The sequence below is a fragment of the Lissotriton helveticus genome, chromosome 8, assembly GCF_964261635.1.
Source record: "Lissotriton helveticus chromosome 8, aLisHel1.1, whole genome shotgun sequence".
Lineage (NCBI taxonomy): Eukaryota > Metazoa > Chordata > Amphibia > Caudata > Salamandridae > Lissotriton > Lissotriton helveticus.
In genome coordinates this window covers 732,980,374-733,000,976 of record NC_136069.1, presented here as the reverse complement: position 1 = coordinate 733,000,976, position 20,603 = coordinate 732,980,374, and the positions used below count along the sequence as shown (strand labels likewise).

The 20,603-nt window shown below is 44.6% G+C and overlaps 1 protein-coding gene across 3 annotated transcripts in view; it reads right to left on the bottom strand.

The window, feature by feature from the left end:
• CARS2 (cysteinyl-tRNA synthetase 2, mitochondrial) overlaps positions 1 to 20,603 on the bottom strand; it is a 742,767-nt gene that overhangs the window by 44,894 nt on the left and 677,270 nt on the right. For all 3 annotated transcript variants that reach the window (XM_078657536.1, XM_078657535.1, XM_078657534.1), the window contains one exon: positions 14,966 to 15,104. In XM_078657536.1, coding sequence (XP_078513662.1) covers positions 14,966 to 15,104 — 139 coding nt within the window. The remainder of the gene's footprint in view (positions 1 to 14,965; positions 15,105 to 20,603) is intronic.

The following is a 20,603-nucleotide window of genomic DNA, read 5'->3' as shown; positions in this document are numbered from 1 at the left end:
GTTACTCAATAAGCAAGATCATGTTTTGGCTTTGATCTCTGGCTGACTACTAGGAAGGTTATGTTGGGAGGTAAAATGGAATGTAATTTTATATCAATAATAATTGTTTCTGCCCGGTTGGATGTAGCTAGGTCAGAGGTTTCCCCTCCCCCCCCCGAAAACAAAAGAGTGGTCGGCTATCATTTGTCAAATATATGAGTTAAAACTAGAAATAGAAAAAGCTAGAGGCCCTCCATCTATTAAACAACTAGAAAAAATTTGGGCTGGTTTCAATTGGGAAGTAAATTAAAGCCAACAAAAAGTTTGGGCTGGTATGACAACTGTTTGATATGTTATGATGTTTGGTGTGCCAAAATTAGTTCATATATATGGTCTTCCCATTTCCTTGCTTTGTTTGCTCTTTTTTATGATGCTACATATATGTTTTTCTCCTTCTAGATGAATATTATGTATTTTGGATATTGCCTTTGATTAGTGTATTTTTTTTTATAAACCTGTGATGTAGGTATTGTGATAATTTTTGACTCAAAAATTTTTAACTTTTTTTTAAAGGAGCTCTGTTGACGTTGAGAGCCTACTGCATCATCATTGAGCCATGCAAAGGATGTTCCATAACATCATCAAGCTCAGTTTAAGTGAATGCAATGCGTCGTCGTCCAGCTGCGCAGGCTGTGGATCTGATGTGTCAAGCAGCCTCTGTGTTGGCATTGAAGTGCGATGCGGAAGAATTTCTCACACTGTTGAGGGTAGGCATCGGTTTTTGCAGAAATCTGCTGCTGAACCCACTTCTGAGGCCCAAGGCTGGAGGGGGGGGGGGGAGGGACACACCTCAGGCAACGGTAGGACTCTCAGATGGTAAAGTCCAGCAGCACTGCAGGAAGTCTTTTGTGCCCCTGAGACTTCAGAAAACAGGAGGCAAGCCAGCAAGCTCTCTGAGTCACTCTGGGTTCAAGTGAGATGGGTCCAGTCTTTGTTCTCAGCAGGGCAGGGTAGCTCAGCAAGGCAGCAAAGCAGTTCCTCGGATCAGTCAGTCACAGCAAAGTGGCAATCCTTACCGCACAAAGAGAAACACAAGGAGACCCTAGAGGTCAGATGGGACCATGGGTAGACATATATTAAGAGCAACAGTGGTCCCATACATGTAGGATAGGTACAGTATCAACTAAGCGATGAAACGAGTGCCTGGGAAGTTTGCTATGAAAAGGGTGGAGATGGAATCCAATGGAGATGAGACGGCCGGCGGCCAGCAGGCTGCTGAGGCCTCTTAGAGCCAGAGAGGGGGATCGGTCAGAGTCCAGTTCCTGGGAGGAACGAGGAGCGGATATCTCGTCCGTTAGCTGCAAACTTCCAAATAACCCCCAACCACCGGTGTTGCTGCTAGTACGCGAGGATCGCTTGACCGGCACTTAGGCATCGCGCCCCTCGAGGCGCCGATCTCCACCCCGCGTGGACACTGTTCCACATCGATCCCGGCTGGGACTCGACCGGCCCCATCCAGCCGCTTCCCCGAACCTTCGTGTAGGTGCCATTACCTGCCCTACTGACTTCCCGCTCAGGTATCCCGGACGGGATATCCGCTCCTCGTTCTTCCCAGGAACTGGACTCTGACCGATCGTGGTCTCAGGCTCTAAGAGGCCCCAGCTGCCTTCTGACCGCCGGCCGTCTCATCTCCATTGGATTCCCTCTCAACCCTTTTCATAGCAAACTTCTCAGGCACTCGTTTCTTCGCTTAGTCCTGACGAGATCCCACTATCTCTTAGGGATCGAAACGTCGTCGACACACGTCTCTAACTCAATACTATCATTTGTATCTTACTGTTGAGTATGAGATATTAATTTGATTGTGACTTTTTTATTTACATTTCCACACACTCAAAAGTCACTTTTTAAGTCACTTGCCTGTGGTAAGGAAATCAGCTGATTTCCTTTTACCCAGTCCCGGTCTGCTCACTCACCTTTTTGTATATTTCATGCCTCTGATTCAATGATAATAAACTGTTTATATTTTTTTAATACATGCATAATTCCGATTTTTTAATGTAAACATTGCGATACTGTACCTATCCTACATGTATGGGACCACTGTTGCTCTTAATATAATCCTTACTGCACAGCAGTCTTTACTGCAGCAGAGTTCTTCCCAAGTATAGTAGTGTACTGATTTAGTAGGGTCAAAACCCTAGTACTTATACTCAAAAGTGCCTTTGATGTGCGGGGGGACTTCAAAAGAAATCTCTAAAGTGACCAAGGATCCCTTTCAACCCAGCCCAGTATGCCAGGCTATCTGTGGGGGGTGGGGGGTGGAGGGGGGTAATCAGCTCTTCGTGTGAAGACAGGACACAGCCTATTCAGATATAAGTGTGAGTCACCAGTCCCCCTTCCTACTCAGGAAGGTGATCAGAATGCAGATGCATGCAGATGAGGCCACTGTCACACCCAGCTCTTCCTGTGTGTGTGGCTTTCTAGAGAGAATGCACAACGTGTAGCTGTCACCCAGCTCAGATGTGTATTGAAGACACAGAACATGGTTTACAGCAGCAAAATTCCCACTTTCTGAAAATGTGGCATTTCTAAAATAGTAACATTACATCCATATTTACCACTAAAGAGGATTATCATTACCATTCCAAAGACATGAAACATGATTTAGCAACTCCTTTCTAATTAGGAATTACAGCTTTAAAGTGTTTGAAGGAATTCCCAATGCTAGCCTATGAGAGGAGTAGGCCTCACAGTAGTGAAACAGACATTTAACGGTTTATGCAAAACATGTCCTACCTTTTGCTTATATAGCACCTTGCCCTTAGGGCTACTTAGGGCCTACCTTAGGTGCGACTTAGATGTAATAAAAGGAGAGTTTCAAGCTTGGCAACTAGTTTTAAATGCCAAGTCGAAGTGGTAGTAAACTAAACACACAGCCACTGCAGTGACAAGCATGAGACAGGTTTGAAAGCTACTTAGGAGGGTGGCACAATCAGTGCAGCAGGCCCACTATTAGCATTTAGATTACAGGCCCTGGGTATATAGTATACCACTTTGTTATATTTAGTAAACTAAATATAACAAACAGGTGTCAGTTAATCATGTTTAGAGGAGAAGAACATGCACTTTACCATTGGTTAGCAGTGGTAAAGTGCTCAGAGTCCTAAGGCCAACAAAATGAATTCAGCAAAACGAAGGAGGAGGAAGGCAAAATGTTAGGGTAACCCCGCAAAAAGGGTCATTTCCAACAGCCGTGACCTGACCAAAAATACTCTTGATAGTGACTGAGAACCTGGGCATGTTACATATTAGCGGAGTATCAGTGAGCATGGTCATGCCAAGTGCTATTCTCGTAATGTTAATTTTTGATGCCATAACAAAAGCCAGGAAAACATTGTCATTTCACATTAAAAAAGAGCCTGCTCATCACGCATCACTGGTTGGCTTCACTGTCATTTGCTTGTTTCTCTTTTTGTCATCGTGTGCAGGCTTCACTTTCTCTTCATGTGTTTGTTCCTCCACCAGAGCATGGCCCAAGTACTCGTGGTCCTCCACTGCTTGCACTTTCAGAGCTACTAATTTTCTTTAACCTGACATGTGTGCTCCGGTTACAGGCGCTTGCCAGTGCCTTCCTAGTAGCTTATCTGCCCTGGAAGGGTCTGAAGCAATCACACTGATAGCACCAACTGCTTTAATGAACATGTGCCAGATATCCAACACACAGAGATCCAAGAGGGGCACAATGTGCCCATACTTTTGTTTATAAGACATTGTTAAAAATGGGGGTCTCTAGTTTGCAGAGGTAGGTACCTTTGTCCGAATAGGGACCCTTGCTTCAAGTCAGGATAAGGGGGATACACTTCTAAAATAACCCCTGCTCACCCCCTTGGTAGCTTGGCTTGAGCTGACAGGCTTAACTCAGAGGCAGTGTGTGAAGAATTTGTGAACACATACAGTAATACAGTGAAGACACTACAAATGGACACCACACCAGTTTAGAAAAATAAGTAATCTTTATCTAAACAAGACCAAACGACCAAAATCCACAATACAGTATCAAAAATAAGGCTCATGAATCATAGAAATAGTTCAGTTCAATGCAAGTTGTAAATGCGACACTTTTCCCACAAAGTACCTTAGATGAGTCACGCAAAACAAACAAAAGGGTCGCAGGGAAGGTGATCCGTCAGTTCCTTGCCCTGGGGGAGGCGATGCGTCTCTTCCTTACCGCAGCGCAGGGGAGGCGATGCGTCTCTTCCTTACCAGAGGGGAGGCGATGCGTCCATTTCTTTCCGCGTTCTGGTTACAATGCGACAAGATGGCGACTCGATGCGAGGCGACGATCCGGTGCGATGTGACAAAATGGTGGCTGGATGCAATGCGACGATCCGGACGATGCATGACGATTGCAGCCGCACGGCAGGTGCTGCGACGGTTTTCTTGGCGATGCGTCGGGACCCGGTGTGGCTGTGGCGCGCTTCTTCTCCGTGGCTCGGCAATGCATGGGGACCAGGTGCGGATGCGGCACGCAGCTTCTCAGTGATGCGTCGGGAATCGATGCAGATGCGACAAGCTTCTTCCTCATTGCTCCGATCTTCCAGCTACCAACAACAAAAGCCTCTAGAGGTCCTAAACAGCAGCAGGCACCTCTTTGCAGGTTGGAAGGGAAAGCAAGGAAATTCAGGGAAGCTGGGGGTGAAGTCTTTGCGTCCCTGAGACTTCAGAACAGGAGGCAAGCTCAGTTCCAAGACCTTGGAGATATTTCTTCAAGCAGGTGAGGAAGCAAACAGCAAAGTCCTTTTTCTCCTTTCCTTGGCAACAAGTAACCACTGCAGGCCAACCCCAAACAGCAAACAGCACAGGGGCAGTAATCTTCCTCAGCTTCTCCGGTTCTTCTCCTTGGAAAAGGTTCCTCTTGATTTCCCAGAAGTGATCTTAAGTGCTAGGGTCTGGGTCCCACTTTTTATACACACAAATCCTTTGTTCTCCGAAGGCAGAGAGGTTCTGTACCCATCCAAAACCAGTTCTATCCTCTCTGGTGCAGCTTCCTGGCAGGAGGTGGAGACAGCATTGTTGAAAGCAGACATGGCCCAGGCTGGTGAAAGGAAATCTCCTGCCCCTACTCTAAATTCAAGCCAGGTCTTTTCAGCCCAGCCATGACTCGTCAGACTACTGGAGCCGCTGTCCTCCTCCAGCCCCTGTCACTCACAAGCCAAACATGCAATATACAAACTCGAGCAGAGGCACACTGGATGGTTAGGCAAGAAAATACCTACTTTCTAAAAGTGGTATTTTCAAACACAGAATTTAGAAATCACCCTCACTAAAAGATGCACTTTAACATTCTGAGTTCAGGCATACTAAACTTTATTTTCTTATCTTGTTCCCAGGCTCAGTTATGTTTATTAGATGTTATAAGCAAACTGCCGATTCTGGCCTATGGGAACAGATAGCCTTGCAATAGTGAAAACGAAATTGGCAGTATTTCACGATTAGGACATGCCACACACCTCAGGGCATGTCCTACCTTTCACATACAATGCACCCTGCCCACAGGGGTACCTTGGGCCTTCCTTAGGGGTGAATAACATGCAGAAAAGGGAAGGTTTGGGGACTGGCAAGTGTGTGCATTTGCCAAGTCAACATGGCAGTCCCAGACTGCACACAGGCTCTGCAATGGCAGGCCTGAGCCACATTTTACAAGCTGCTTCTGTGGACGGCACAATCAGTGCCGCAAGCCCACCAGCAGCATTTGATTTACAGGCCCTGGGCACACATGGTGCACTGTACAAGGGTCTGACAAGAAAATCAAATAGGCCAATCATGGAATCACTAACCCATTACAACAATTTACAATAGGGAGCATATGCACTTTAGCACTGATCAGCAGTGGTAAAGTGCCCAGAGTCATAAAACCACCAACAACAGGTCAGAAAAAATACAGGAGGAAGGCAAAAAGTCCAGGGATGACCCTGCAAAAAGGGCCAAGTCCAACAGAAACCGTTTCCCTACTTTTTGCAAAAAGACAACGGTCACGGGATGGTTAATTCTGATAATTTAAATGCTTTAGATGAAGTATCATTCAGTGAGTCTCCTGTGCTGTGAAACTGGAGTTGGGCAGACATCTGAATAAGCCTTCCTGCCAGGGTGCCTGCACGCCTGAAAGAAATGCAACTGTGCGCCATATGTTAATCTGCAAACGTAAAGGGTAATCCGCAAATGTAAAGGATGCTTAGGAGCTTGTTCTGGCTTTAATTGATCGAATCACTCAAAGCTTTGTGATGACAAATTTTTATTCGTTTTGAGTGGTAGTGCAAAGAGTTAGCAACTGAACTGTGAAGTGTGTGCTTTTAGTTGAAACTGTATTTATATAGTGCTTACTATCCGTGGTGAGGTGTTAAAGGGACAGATATGTAAAAAAAAAACAATGCATTACATACAGTATGGGTATAACTAAAATCTATATTTTAGAAACACCTTTTTGTCTTAAACCTTTTGGTGCATTTTGTAGCAATATATCTTATACTTTGTGTAATACAAGGTTAAGATATTAACTTAGATATTCACGGTGCTTTCTGTCACAGGCTGTGACTTTGTAGCACTAAAAATACACAAGTGACTATTCTCTACTGCACCAATCAAGATTTGATTCTGTGGCTCTCTGGTTACACAGAGACCTCTGTAGTACATTAACTAATATGTGGACCGTTTGAGGACCTGCGGGATTCAGGGTAAAGCACTTAAGATCTTGAAAGCTTTCCTCTCCAACAGGAGTCAGGTGGTGGCCCTGGGTAACTTAGAGTCAAACCCGTTCGTGCTCCCATGTGGGGTTCCCCAGGGCTCATCCCCGACTCCTACCCTGTTCAATGTTTATGTCTCATCCTTGGCGCCAGTCATCCGATCTTATGGCTTCGACTTAACATCATATGCAGACGACACGCAGATTGTGGTGTCGCTGCTGCTGGGGGGAGAGGATAATACGGCTTGCAGGTTTAAAGATTGCATGCTTGCAGTCAGCAACTGGATGGCAGGGAACTGTTTAAAACTGAATTCGGCCAAGACCGAAGGGCTCCTCTTTGGGGCCAGAGAAAATTTCTGGTCCCCTAGATGGTGGCCGGAGGAGCTAGGTGTCCCTCCCTCTCCAGATGCTAAGGTCAAGAACCTTGGGATTCTGATGGACTATAATCTGTCCTTTAGGCCTCAAGTCAATGCACTGTCCTCAGCCACCCATTTCATATTGAAGGCCATACGCAAGATTCTGCGCTTTATACCGGACGAGTACAGGAAGACAGTGGTGACTGCACTGGTTCTGTCCCGCCTGGACTATTGTAACGGCTTACTGCTCAATGCTCAACAGGGGCTGCTCAATAAATTACAAGTTCTGCAAAATGCAGCAGCCCGCTTGATCACGGGCGGGGCCAAATTCACCTCCGTTTCCCAAGAGCTGGTGAAACTGCACTGACTGCCAGTGCGCAAACGGATTGCTTTTAAAGCACTTTGCACAGTATTTAAGGCACTTAAAAGGCTGGGCCCTTCGTGTATGACCCATTACTTTCAATGGTACATACCGGGCAGATCCCTCAGGTCAGCTGGTCAGGGGCTGATTGCGATTCCAAGAATTAAGAAAGCTCGATGGGGGGGTAGAAGGCTCTCGCTGGGAGCAGCGAAGGCCTGGAATGCCCTACTATTGGACCTCAGACAGGCTCCGGATCTGATATCTTTTCGGAAAGCCCTAAAGACATGGCTTTTCAGGCAATAAGCTCGGCCCAGTCATGGGAGCGGTCAATCAGCGCCAGGACACCGGCTGGTAACAGCGCGCTTTATAAATGTCACAAATAAATAAATAAATAATATAAGCTTCACAATGTACTATTGTGTATGTTGCACTGAGTAATGTCCTTTTAATTTGTTTTTCATTTAAGCTGCACGTTATTTTATATGTACCTACTTGATAGTGAAAGACCCCAAAAAATTACACAATATTGTTATATTTTTAGCCACACCTTTGACCCTCACCCCCACTGACTCCACCCCATTACACGCAGCATCACAGTTCCCATACTTCTTTTAATGCACTTTGACCACAGCAACACAGCATCAGCCCCTGGGTGGGCAACTCGGCCATTCGTCCCAAGTCCACCCACTGTACCGGAGATTAGTACAACCCACCCTCCCCCACAATCATCAGGGTACAATCAGTGGTGTAACAAAAGCCCCTGCAGTGTGGGAGGGCCCCTTCAGCACAGTACCCTGGCCTGAGAGCTCCTAAGTGAGTGCAGAGGGGGGCCCCTCCTCCATGCACTTCACATGGGGCTCCCTCAAGTTTTGTTACGCTACTGGGTACAATAGCAGATGAACAGACGTTTCCCTAAACAAGTCTGAAAGTTTTAAGCAACCTCACTTGCTTCCCAAAAATAGGTTAATGTAGCTATTTAGGAAAGCAATGTTTGTAATATTACCTTGCCCGTTCAATAGAACCTTTATGCAAAGCACTTTGAAAAGGACAAGTTCAAGCAAACCATCGTTACGTGAGTGAAACTGATTCTCATTTCACCCACGAGGAGGCTAAAAGCGGACTCGAGTTTGCCCAAATTCTAAATCCATAACTTACAGCTCAAACACAGATCCCAGTAGTGAGTCGTTAACCGACTGAGTTGTCTTACAGGCACGGACCGGGGAATACACACATGGGATGTATGACGGTACAATGCGTGCTTTTACAACGCGTACCGTTACCACGCAGGTTTTACAACGCAAGTCGTTACAACGACTTGCGTTGGGGGGCGCTGGATAGTGAATAGTTTAATTTACTATTCCAACTCCAGTCCCCGTGGATAGTAGGGAAGGAGTTGGATAGTAAATTAAACTATTCCCTATCCTACAGTGCCCTCCAGCGCAAGTCGTTGTAACGACTTGCGTTGTCAAATCTGCGTGGTAGTGGTACCGCGTTGTAAAAGTTTTGTGGTAAAGGATGTTTCCCCACACATGTATTCCCATTGTTCGTGAATCTGGGGGACACCAGCTGGAAGAAAATTGTTTCTGTACCAACACGTCCTAAAATACCCGAATTTCAGATCATTGGAAACATATGCTGCGTCGTGTAGCGTCATTGATAATTAAGTCAGTTTTCTCTACGCTATAAATTACATACCTAAATAAAACAATAAGATATAAAACTTTCACTTGATTTGTGAATAATGTGATTCCACAGAAGTTTCAGCACATTCAGACGTTTGAGTTTTTCAGTATTTTAAATCCCTTAAATGAAAAGTCGTTGCAATTAGGCAATGCAGCGTGGATGAATGAACCGGCCTTGAGTGGAATATGTGTAGCCCATCGGGAACGGTTATCTCGGTGTAAATAAACATGATGTGCCGCTCACCGGCTTCTGTTCAACATGAACTGACCGAGGACAAGACTGCCATCTTGTGGCTACACAGAAAAAAGCAACTAAATAAATCGTAAATTCCGTATTTGTAAAGCGCGAACCCTTATGGGTCTCAAGGCACTGGGGACGTCGTAGAAATTAAGTGCGCTATTGCTCAGAGTCACATAGTGCTGAGCTGATCTGCCGCCGGAGCCAGGGATTGAACCGTGAGCCCTGTGCTCCGAAGTCAGCAGCCCTGGCCGCTGCACCACGCCTCTCAACGAAAAGCATTCTGACCAACCATTGGTTCATCATTTTATTTTATTTATGCATTTTTATATCGCGTGTACTTTACCCGAAAGTGTCAGAGTGCTTTACAAGAGAATCAGATACATTACATAAGGACATCAGAGAACATGGATTACATACGAGATACAAAACAGATACATGTGTAAAAACACAAAAAGAAACTGTTACAGTGGTGTGTACGAAAGATCTGCAAAATAAACTAACGGCCTAGATACAGGGTTGGATTGGGATTAGAAATCGGCCTGGGCACGGTAACAAAAATATGGCCCACATTTGCATATTTCCTTTCCTCAAAACACTGCTTCAGCGAAGTTTTATAAACACCTGAAAACAAGCGAGGCCACCTCTGCTCAGGTCCCCTGCCCCCACTCAGTATGCACACATTAAGTGGCTGGCCCAGCGAGAGAAAAGGAGTGACACCTCTGCCCGTTGATAAAAGAGAGGTAATGGACTCCCATCTGCCTCCAGAAAGGCCACTCGGGCACCCACTGGCGACATCTGAACACACCAGACACAGCCCAAATCGGCCCCCCAAGCTGCCAAAAAAGCAGTCCACAGCTGGAACTTCGATACCGGCACCTCTGCTATTGCCCGAGTGCCCGCCTTACCAATCCGACCCTGCCTAGATATAATCTGCCAATATTGGTGGGAAGTGAGCACAAAAAGTATTGAGAGGAAGTGAGCGCAAATAATATAGAAATAGCATAATGATATTATCTAGCATTGCATTATGATATACAAAGGCAACAGTGTATACAGGGAGTAGATGATGGATAGTATATGAAATGATATACAGTGGTGATCAAAATGGCTGTCTATTGCTGGATAGATAGTGTGTAGTCCCAGTTTCTCCTAGTTGGGATATGTCCAGGCTGGAGTGGGCAGGGAGGGGTGAGACTGTGTGAACAAAGATGGCCGACGCAATAGAGTGTTGCAGTCCATTTACGCCCAGACGTCTGAATGTGGACGATCCGTCAGTTAGGCAAATAATCCACCGTCACAAGTGTAGAGGCAGGAAAGTGGAGTTTTCAAGGCGAATCAACCATGCAAAAAGATGGGACCACCACAAGATGACAAGTGTGTTGATATTCACAAACAGTTTGTACGTAGTTTCCTACCTTGGAACTGCCTGCAAATGTACTTTTGAAATTATCTGGAGTGTCTTTTCAGGGAGTGAAAGAAAAGGGTACACACTGATGTTTCATAAGGATATTGTGGAAAGTGGTTATTTTACCACCTGGAAGAATGTTTCCCCGGGGAGAAAAAATGTAAAGAATGATATGTGCTTGCTGGGTGGACAATTCACAGAAGCAAACTTAGAAAACAGGGCGTTCACCTGAAAATCTACAATGTGTGTTGACTTCCATGCGTGCTCCTCCTACAATTTCGTGCATCAGCAAATATGTATGGAACTGTACAAATTTTACAGTTACTTGAAAGCGTCTTATTGTGTCTCGTATAAAGCATAAAATCTTTATTTGCAAAGTGCACATTCACCCATGGGCATTTTGACGCTGAGTTGTTTTTACCCCATTCAAGTCGCTTTATGGATGTCAAGATGATGGAAGGCTGAGTGGATCCACCTGGATTCGTGTCTGTGATCCTGGCATCAAACCGAATCCTTGCGATGTATGCATTAGTCCACTGAATAATTAATTAGTCCCAGACTGAGGAATCAAACCTTCAGATGCTGCATATTTTTAGGTTGAGCCTACTAGACAGCACAGTTGTCTGGCTGCGAGAAACATATTGTGGACTTGTCAATAACATACCGAGGCTTGCATCCTGCCCCTTTGCTTACAGTTAGTTGGCTTTACTGTCACTTTCATTTGCCTGTTTCTTATTTGACGGGTTTACGTGTCCCAGCTTATTAATCTTGTGTTTGTTCCTCCCATGGTACACAGCCTCTTTACCATCTTTTTGATTGGCGGCCTCTATGCTTCGACTGCTCATTTTTAGGGAACTACTTGTTTCTTTTTGTTCAAGCACTCCATGAGAGTGCATGTGTTTTTCAGCTGTCTCCCTTGTGTCCTTTTTCTTCCACCTCCACGTTGCTCTTTCTCGCCCAAGTGCTTCTCTCCTCCCACCCAGACTTGAGTTGCTCGCTCTTGCCTGTGTGCCATCTCAGATTGGTAAATAAAAAGGAATTTAAAAAAGCCCTCGTCATTCTGTACATGTGGATGTGTGTTAAAGCATGCATTGAACTAAAAAATTAAGAGGCGGCTGCATCACTGTGCTTTTTTCAAATAGCCATGTTGCATTGCAGCCGTGATGCTGTACAGCATGACCAAAAACATTGGCAAAGTCAATAAGTCTAACAAGCGAGACCTATTAGCTTTGCCAATGCTTATTTACATGTTTTCATCCGCTCTGAAAGCTATGTTAATTTCCCCCTAGGATGAGGTTAGAGAGTGTTTTAGTGAGAAGCTTCATGGCAATGCTCATGGCAACTAGCATGGTAGGGTATCTCAGACAGGATTTGCAAACTCTAACCTGAGCTGTGAGAACCACTTACCCATGTTGCGTCAATGCTAGAGTTCATCTCTCTGATTAATTTCTCTGTGAAACAGCCCACTGTAACAGCCTCATTTACTGGACCCCCACATGTGTGCCTGTGCTCCTGCTCTATAAGTTCATAGTCCACTGTAACATTCACAATGTATTTTTAGCTTTATCTGTACCATCTGCCGATGCATGATAACAACCGCATGGGGACTTGAATTATGAACTGCAGTGTGCACACTACAAACCCTTGAAGGTTGCAAGCCCCGCAAAGCACTGAATCATCGACGACTACCAAGAGTAGACGATAACATGATTTTGTTTTTTTTATAGTCATGCTGCATGGCAGCCACAATGCTGTACAGCATGGCTAAAAACACTGCCAGAGGTCTAATAGGAGAAAGTTAGTTCCTTTTCCAATACTAGACAATTTATCTCCCTGCCACTGCCAGCTCAGCCAAAGTACTAAGAAAAAAAAAACCAGAAAGCTTTACATTAAATCAAGGGGAAGCAAAAAACTTTATTTTGCTCCATTCAAGTAAACAGGAAACGGCATTTACATTGCATGCCATTACAACACGGTTGTTACAACGACCGCATTGTTACATTGCGAACCATTACATTGCAAGTCGTTACAACGACTTGCTGTAGGGGGCAGAAGGTGTTGGATTTACAGTCCAACACCTTCCCTGCTGTTGCACAAACTGGAGCAGGAATAGTAAATTATACTATTCCTAAGTCAAGGGCGTCCCCTACAGCAAGTCGTTGTAATGACTTGCGATGTAATGGTTCACGATGTAACAACACGGTCGTTGTAACAACCACGTTGTAATGGCATGCGATGTATCGCATGCCTAGTAAAGAGATATATTCAAGTAAACTGGAGCAGGTCTTTATTTCATGCATGTATCTCTGTCACCAATACTATTTTTTTTAACGTATTTTTATGAAACACTGCGTTCATTACATCAAGGATAAGTACGCACAAGTACATTTCCAGGGATTATAGTCAAAATATTTCTAACATTGTTGACAAAAACCGATACTCATTAAGAGATCCTCTGAGGTGTTCATTCTGTACCCCTGAAGTTAAGGATAGCAAAGAGCTCATTAATTCTAGAGGTGAAGAATTGTAATTCTGAGTTGAACCAGGAAAATTAGAAATTCTGGGGAAATTGGAAAATCTGGGTTTGAATCCCTCAGTAATTGCCCAATCTCCCCCGCAGTTTTCCCCAGACATTTCAGCTGTTTTTAACAGCCAAGTTGTCAGGCAAAATCATGAGGTTTGCGATGTCTATACTGACCCCATCAGTCACTATTAAGATTTTACACAGAAGTTCAACTGCTGTGCAACATGTAAAAAAAATTGACAAAGCCAGTAGATTTTACATAGGCAAAATCTATTGGCTTTGCCAATGCATGTTGTCTGTTGTGCTTAAAAGAGGCCAATCTCTCCATGTTTCATGCAGAGTAGTGAGGTGTTCTTTACAGCAGGGGGAGAAATTGATCTATATATATATTTTTTTAACTTTTATTCTGGTTTTTTAAATGCAACCAACAATAAGGAGCACAAACTCGCACCCACAACAATAATGCAACCACAGGAGGAGTTCAGAGGCACGGCATCAGCAAATACATAGAGGTCATACATCGCAGTTCACAGGTTAGATGCATCATAAAGCAGAGTATAAATACAAATGACCCCTCGGAATAAACAGGACTCTCTCTGTAGATTCGTGGTCTCTCCATCCTCCAGGTCCAGGGCATAATATTTTATCCAGTTCCCCCAGATCTTAAAAAAATTGAGTGGGCAAGCTCTGCTCTTGTAAGTGACCTTCTCTACCGCCATGTAAATTTCCATCCCCGTCCTCCACTCCTGTAGGGTCGGGATCTCCAGGGCACCCCAGTGTCTGGCCACGGCCCTCTTCGCCACCACCAGTCCCAAATTACTAAAAAGGAGTTTGTCCCGCTGGACATCTACAGCTGTCAGCACACCAAGTAAGACTTATTTACCTCTACTGGGATGTCAGCCTCCAAAGGGCCATGATCCAGTTCGAAGCGGTGGATACACCCAAGACCATTTTCATGGTCTTAAATGGCAACAATTTGCCAATGTCACTATCCTTGTCACTGGGGGACGGCATCCCAGATCAGCACTTTGCTCAGGGTGGTTGTGGGCCAAGTGCTTAGAGCAATTTGAGTCCTGTTTCATGAAATTAACTTTTCCAGACAAAGGGATAAGCAACTGGGACCAGTGTACTAAAGGGGTTTAGTAAGGGAAGACAATGGTACTATTGGGGTAATGCATTTGTCGGTGCTTGCGACGGGTCAAAGGCATGGCCATCACTCTCAAAAATCTGCCCGGTGATAGAAGATGGAGGGGTCAAATACTCTTCATTAAGGTAAAGGGAGCCAGAACCAGGTGTCAAAAGTCCAACAGAACCAGTTAAGGCAGTGAGCTGGCAGTATGAGATCAGGGTTTTTTTGGGGGGGGGGGAAGCTGAGGTAGCTGACGGTTGACGTGGGAAAGATCTGACTGTATCAGGATGATAGATAACAGATAGATTTGTGCTTGTATTAGACACTCAAGAAAACTTGCATTCTAAGATACGTTTATTTATTTATACAAATGCCAGGCTTCAATATACTTGTACCAATTGGTCAGTTAATCACTTTTAGGACCAGGAAGATGGTTCCATCTAAGACATCCTTTAATGTCATTTTTCATTTTAACTGGCTAAATAAAAACGAAATCAGTCACACAGAGAAACATATGCACAAGAGTTTTGAGAACATAAGACTCACGTTTCCCATAGGAGATCTTCTCTAACAGGATGGCACATCAGCTGACCTTTCATATATGCATTTGCATCATTAATAAATGACGAGATCGTGTGTAGTGTGCTTTTTGCTTCATGCATGCTGTCATCGCTGAAGTCCACAGCTAAGAAAATACAATTATATTAATGATATATGCAAAAGACACATTCTATATAGAAAAGAAACAAGCAGTGGCAAAGCCAATTGGTCTCTGCGATCCGAGAGATATTGGCTTTGTTAATGTTAATGGTTTTTAGCCATGTAGCCCAAGAACACACAATGTAATCAGGGAAGCCATGATTTGTATAATATTACACTGGACACACCACCAAAAATAAATTCATCAAAGGTACTTAGATGAATTAAGTCAAAAGTGTCATAGCTGAAACGAGTTTCAAAACTGACTGTATTCCTATAATACAGAAAAAAGACTTCTCTGTTGATAAGAGTTTTTTCAATGTATAAAGCAATTGTGCATTTCCATCACACAAAGCAAAACAGACAACTACTTGGCAATTACATTGTAATTTCGATGCTTCACACTTGGTTTCAGCAGGAGTGTTTGCTGTGATTAGCACATACAGAATATTGTCATTTGTATATTGATACGCGTACACAGTAGGTTTGTGCGGTTTGGCTTTTACCACTGCTGCATTCTGTAGAAGCCATGATTTATCCTGGTTTCAAACCGAATCCTTTCCTCCCTGCCCGCCCGCCCGCCCTCAGAAGTGATCTCACTGAGAGCAACAAGCAACAGTGTATCAAAAATTGCAAAATGCTGTAGCACAGGATAAAATTGAACAGTCTGTGTGAATGGCAAACGTAAACAAAAGGAAACAAGCATTTACAATGCAACGGTCTCGCCTTTGCCAAAGTTAGAGCTATTGGCATTGTAAATGACAACATTTTTATTTATGTGTTGGTTTTGCAAACAGATAAATAAATGGCATTGTCATTTGCAATGTCAATAGCTTAATCTCTCGCAAATGCGAGACCTATTGCATTTGCACCCACACACTGACACAGAGACTCACACACACACAGAGCCCCCCCCACACAGAGCCACACATACACACAGAGCCACCCACACACACACATACAGAGCTACCCACAGTCATTCACATAGAGCCACCCACACACACACACAGAGCCACCCACACATAGAGCCACCTACAAAAAAAGCTACACACAGAGCCCCCCCCACACACACAGAGCCCCACACACACACAGAGAGCCTCCCACACACACACAGAGCCCCCCCACAGTCAACTATATCAGTGCGTACTGTAAAATTACGACATGTACATTGAAAAAACATTTGCGAAGTCTCTTGTCCTGGCACGCAACGTGCCACCCACAACGCAGCTTATCGCCGATGAAATATTTCCAATCGAGAGCTTTAAAATCCAAAGGCTGGCACGAGGATCGTCTTATGGGGCTATACAATAAAACGAAGAGGTAGTAAATCTGTAGTTGGGTCTCCTTTCATTACCCTCAACGTACCCGTTCTTCATGTCTACCTCCAGGAGCCTGCCTTAGCCGCCGAAGAAGCGCTAGATGTCCTTCTCCCGAACCTGGTAGCTTAATCTGCCAATGTAGACGCGCGGCATCCTGGATTCAAGAAAAGCTTCGAGCTCTATGTATAACCTAGCATGTCCAGGCAGCTCGTCAGCTTCCCAGCCTCCGCAGGCTGTAAGAAGACGACACAATAGCCTTGCAGCGCGTTTTACTGCGACGTCTGACGTCACACCTAGACTGAAGTAACGTATCACGCAGTGAGCCCTAACTAAACTAGAGACATGAAAAGAGGACGGTCTTCGTGATTATGCCGCGTACCCATTCCAATCTACATATTAAAAATGTACCGTGTTTTGTTTGTTTCCACGTAGCTAGTCGCTAAACCCAAAATGTATTAAAGCGTCCAAAAAATAATATAGGGCACCAGCTTTATCGTAGTTTTTCAGAAAAATATTTTGTATTGTCTTCAGAGGTTCTGTTACTATAGGCTATTATGCATCTGAAAAATAAAAAATCACAGTTCCTAGTGAAGTCTGAAGATATCTTTTTTTGTTTGTTCTTAATTTCCTTTTGCACAGTGGCGATTTCACTATTGATACGAGGCCGCATTCTAAAAGGCTGTTTCCTTGGCATATCTTTTCCATTTCAATAGCCGCCGAACTGAACTGGAATTTGGCGCATGCGTATCTACCTTCGCAAATCGCGGTTCGGACGAAACTATGAGTGGGGATTGTTACTAGTTCCTCGTAATATTCAGACCCATGTGTGAACTATTTATGCGTAGATTAGAATTATGAATTTAAATGTTTATTTATTTATGCGTTTTCATATTGCGCGAACTTTACCCGAAGGTGACAGAGCTTTAAAATAGAACCAGTTACATTACATAAGGACTTCACATAAAGCCCTGCGTCAGACGAAAAAAGCTACACAATTACAAAAATGTTTCCTGTTGAAAGCTTCAAGATAAAATGCGTGTGCCTTTACAAAAAGCAAGAGAGGAGCCTCCACACGACCACGTTTCTCCGAGGCGAGGCAGAAATGCCTCGGAGAAACGCAGCCTCATTTTGGAATTCGGGGGCGTGTTTTCTTTCTCTCCTCTTCCCATTGGCTGGAAGGTAAAATTCCAGCCAATGGGAAGAGGAGAGAAAGAAAAGCGAAAGAAAGTTAAAAACACACCCCCGAATCCCAAAAAGACGGGACTTGAACGGAGTGACGCCCCTCTCGTCCAATGGCTGGCCTCCGTTTAGGAAGCCAGCCAATGGAGAAGAGGGGCGGGTTCAAGCCCCACTCTCCAAGACATCAGTTTCTCCCAGCGAGACTGCGCAAGTGCAGCCTTCGCTAGGCGAAACCTAAAAAGGGACATACACAGCAACTCGTTATGACTGAATGGCTGATTCTGCTACTGATCACTGCCACTGGAGAAATGTTAGGATTGTGAGGGTGGTGAAACCACATCATGCATGATCCGCAAACTCCAACCCTTAATGACTGCGAGCATTGAGGTGGCTAGAATCCGTAGTGTAAGCTCAACTGCAGTTAGCAACTACTGACTACCTGAGCCTTGTAGCGCTTTAGAGTGTTGTGAGCAACTGAGGGTGCACAGTGGTCCAACCCGTCACTTACAGCTGCTCACTTGGCATGCACATCTTTTTCTTTTAACCTGAACATCTGGCAACTAAGATTTAAGCGACCCCTGAAAGATAATGAAATTAGCCATTTCATAATGCTCTCATGAAATCCAGTATTTGTAAAGCGCACAATTACCCGAGGGAGTCAAGACGCTGGGGGCCGTCGGGAAGATTAAGCGAGCTATTGCCTAGAGTCACATAGTTCTTGACTAAACTGCCGCCGTCACCGGGGATCAAACCGCGAATCCAGTGGTCCAGAGTCAGGCGTCCTGGCCGCTGCGCCACACCTCTTCCACTAGCACTCATGAGCAATTACTTTGACAGGCAATATTGCCATAATTTAAGATGAACGAATGCACTTCACTTCATTCGCACAGTCAAACTACCATCACAGGGTAAATGATGGTAGGTTAGAAGGTAACAGGATTTTCACAACACAAACAGCGTAATGGTAACCACAGGGGATGAATTCACTGTAAAAATATGCTTTCAGTCAGCACACACTCTGATCCTATCAGGCTTGGAAGAGGTAGCAACGTGGAGACAGACCAAGCAACAGCCAAGAACACCTAAGGGAGAGGAGAGCTGAGAGGGGCGGGGATCACGGTCAACTTCCGTTCCCATGGCCCACAGCGTGTCCCACTGACAGGAAGAGGAGGCCCATTGGCACAAACATTAACACCCGCAATGTGCCTTCTCCAATCTGACATGCAAATCATCACATACTAACATCCAATGAATCTGCCCACAAGCGTTGTATCTTGTTACATTATGGTCGTTGTTGGCTGAATTTTTTTTATGCATGACATGTTTGAAATAGCTCTCGGAGTACAGTGCCTTGGTCATATCTTGGCCATTAATCATTATCATGTACTGTCAAAATTGCAGCGCACACTGTCCCCCAGCTCAGAGAAGCGAAAGAACTGAAGATGGGGGATGTTATGGCGTCGGCCCGTGAGGGCGGCCTCTGCAACAAACAGTGGCATTTCAGCCAGAGCTGCCGACTATGGAGCAGGAAACCGGGCTCGTGTTTCGGCGTCGGCTCAACATCTTGTGACTCTGGGCAAATCACTTAATCTCCCAGTGCCTACAAAATGTATGCAATCTGAAACACCTGAATACATTTGGGACAATCAACTAGAAATTGTGCCAAAGGTATGTGTATGATGCAAGGGGCACATTTTAACAGAGAAGAGAAAAACCAATATTGTCTAAGAGACATTAGTCGGAATCAGAAACGTTTAGGTACAATGTAAGTAGGTGCATATCATCGTTTTGTAGGTGGGACTGTGTGTGCTCCTTTGGTGGAGCCTTTGCTTCGATACATAAGGCGGATGAGTCGTGCAAAACTGAGCGATTTTCAGAGAGGAGGCATTTGAGATACTCTGAGTGCCACAAGCAGCTTTCATTTAGGGTTTGGACTAATCCTGCAGGTTAAATCATGGCTCTAGCGCACTGAGCGAGACTGCCACAGCTGCACACCAGATGACTCGTTGTGATGTGCAACACTCTCTGCCAGACCTAGAAATGAATTACCAACACTTGGAATATTGAAAACGATAGTGTGAGTCTTTAAAACTACAACCCCAAGGTGAATTTCTTTTTTGCCATTAAATAAGCATGGACTGGCTGAATGCGTCACATGTTACACAAGGCAACTTGGCAGCAACGAACAAACAGTGGCTGCTGGTTGATTTTGAAAGAGGTGAGGCAAAAAATATTGTACCCTAATGTAATAAGCGAGCGAGCCCGAACTGCAAAAGGAGTGTGCAGGGGTTCTCCCCCCGCAAGAACACTTTTTAAAAAATGTAATCAAATGGTGGGTTTTACACCACATATTTACTTCAAATTGTGAAGAAAACATTAGAATCAAATAAAAAACGGTGCCAATCCTCAAACTGGTCTGCTTGCAAAATGACCCCCAAGCAAAGCACATCCAACCAACGGAAACAGGCCCTCTAAGTGTTTCCCACCTGTAACACATCTCTGAACCACCTATGTTTTCATTGTATATATTAATGAAAATGCTGCAGTTTGTTCTTATTTATCTTATGCAACTTACAACCATTGACAAAGCCTATAGTCCTAGTGGCTTGTAGTTTTAATGTCAATCGTATTATATATCTGGAGGCAATGACAGAAGAAGCACAATACCAGTGGGGTAGCACACTATGCCAAGTACAAATTTTTAGCTGAACAGTTTTAAGCCACCCTTATAATTACATCGGCTGCCCCTATGAGAGACCCCCCCCCCAGTTGTTTCATCCCACTTAAAGCCCTGCACACACAGAAGTGTGTGTGGGTTTCTTTTGTATATGGCGGGAGGCATGGTAGAAACAAAACGAAAGGCTGCGCAGGGTTTGAGGTGGGCAGGGTTTGCTAGTCTTTTGGACGTTACACTGCTTTGTTTGGCAAATGCTAACTTGCAAGGGTAAACATAGCAAACTGTTATTGGGAGTAAGACCTTAGAAAAG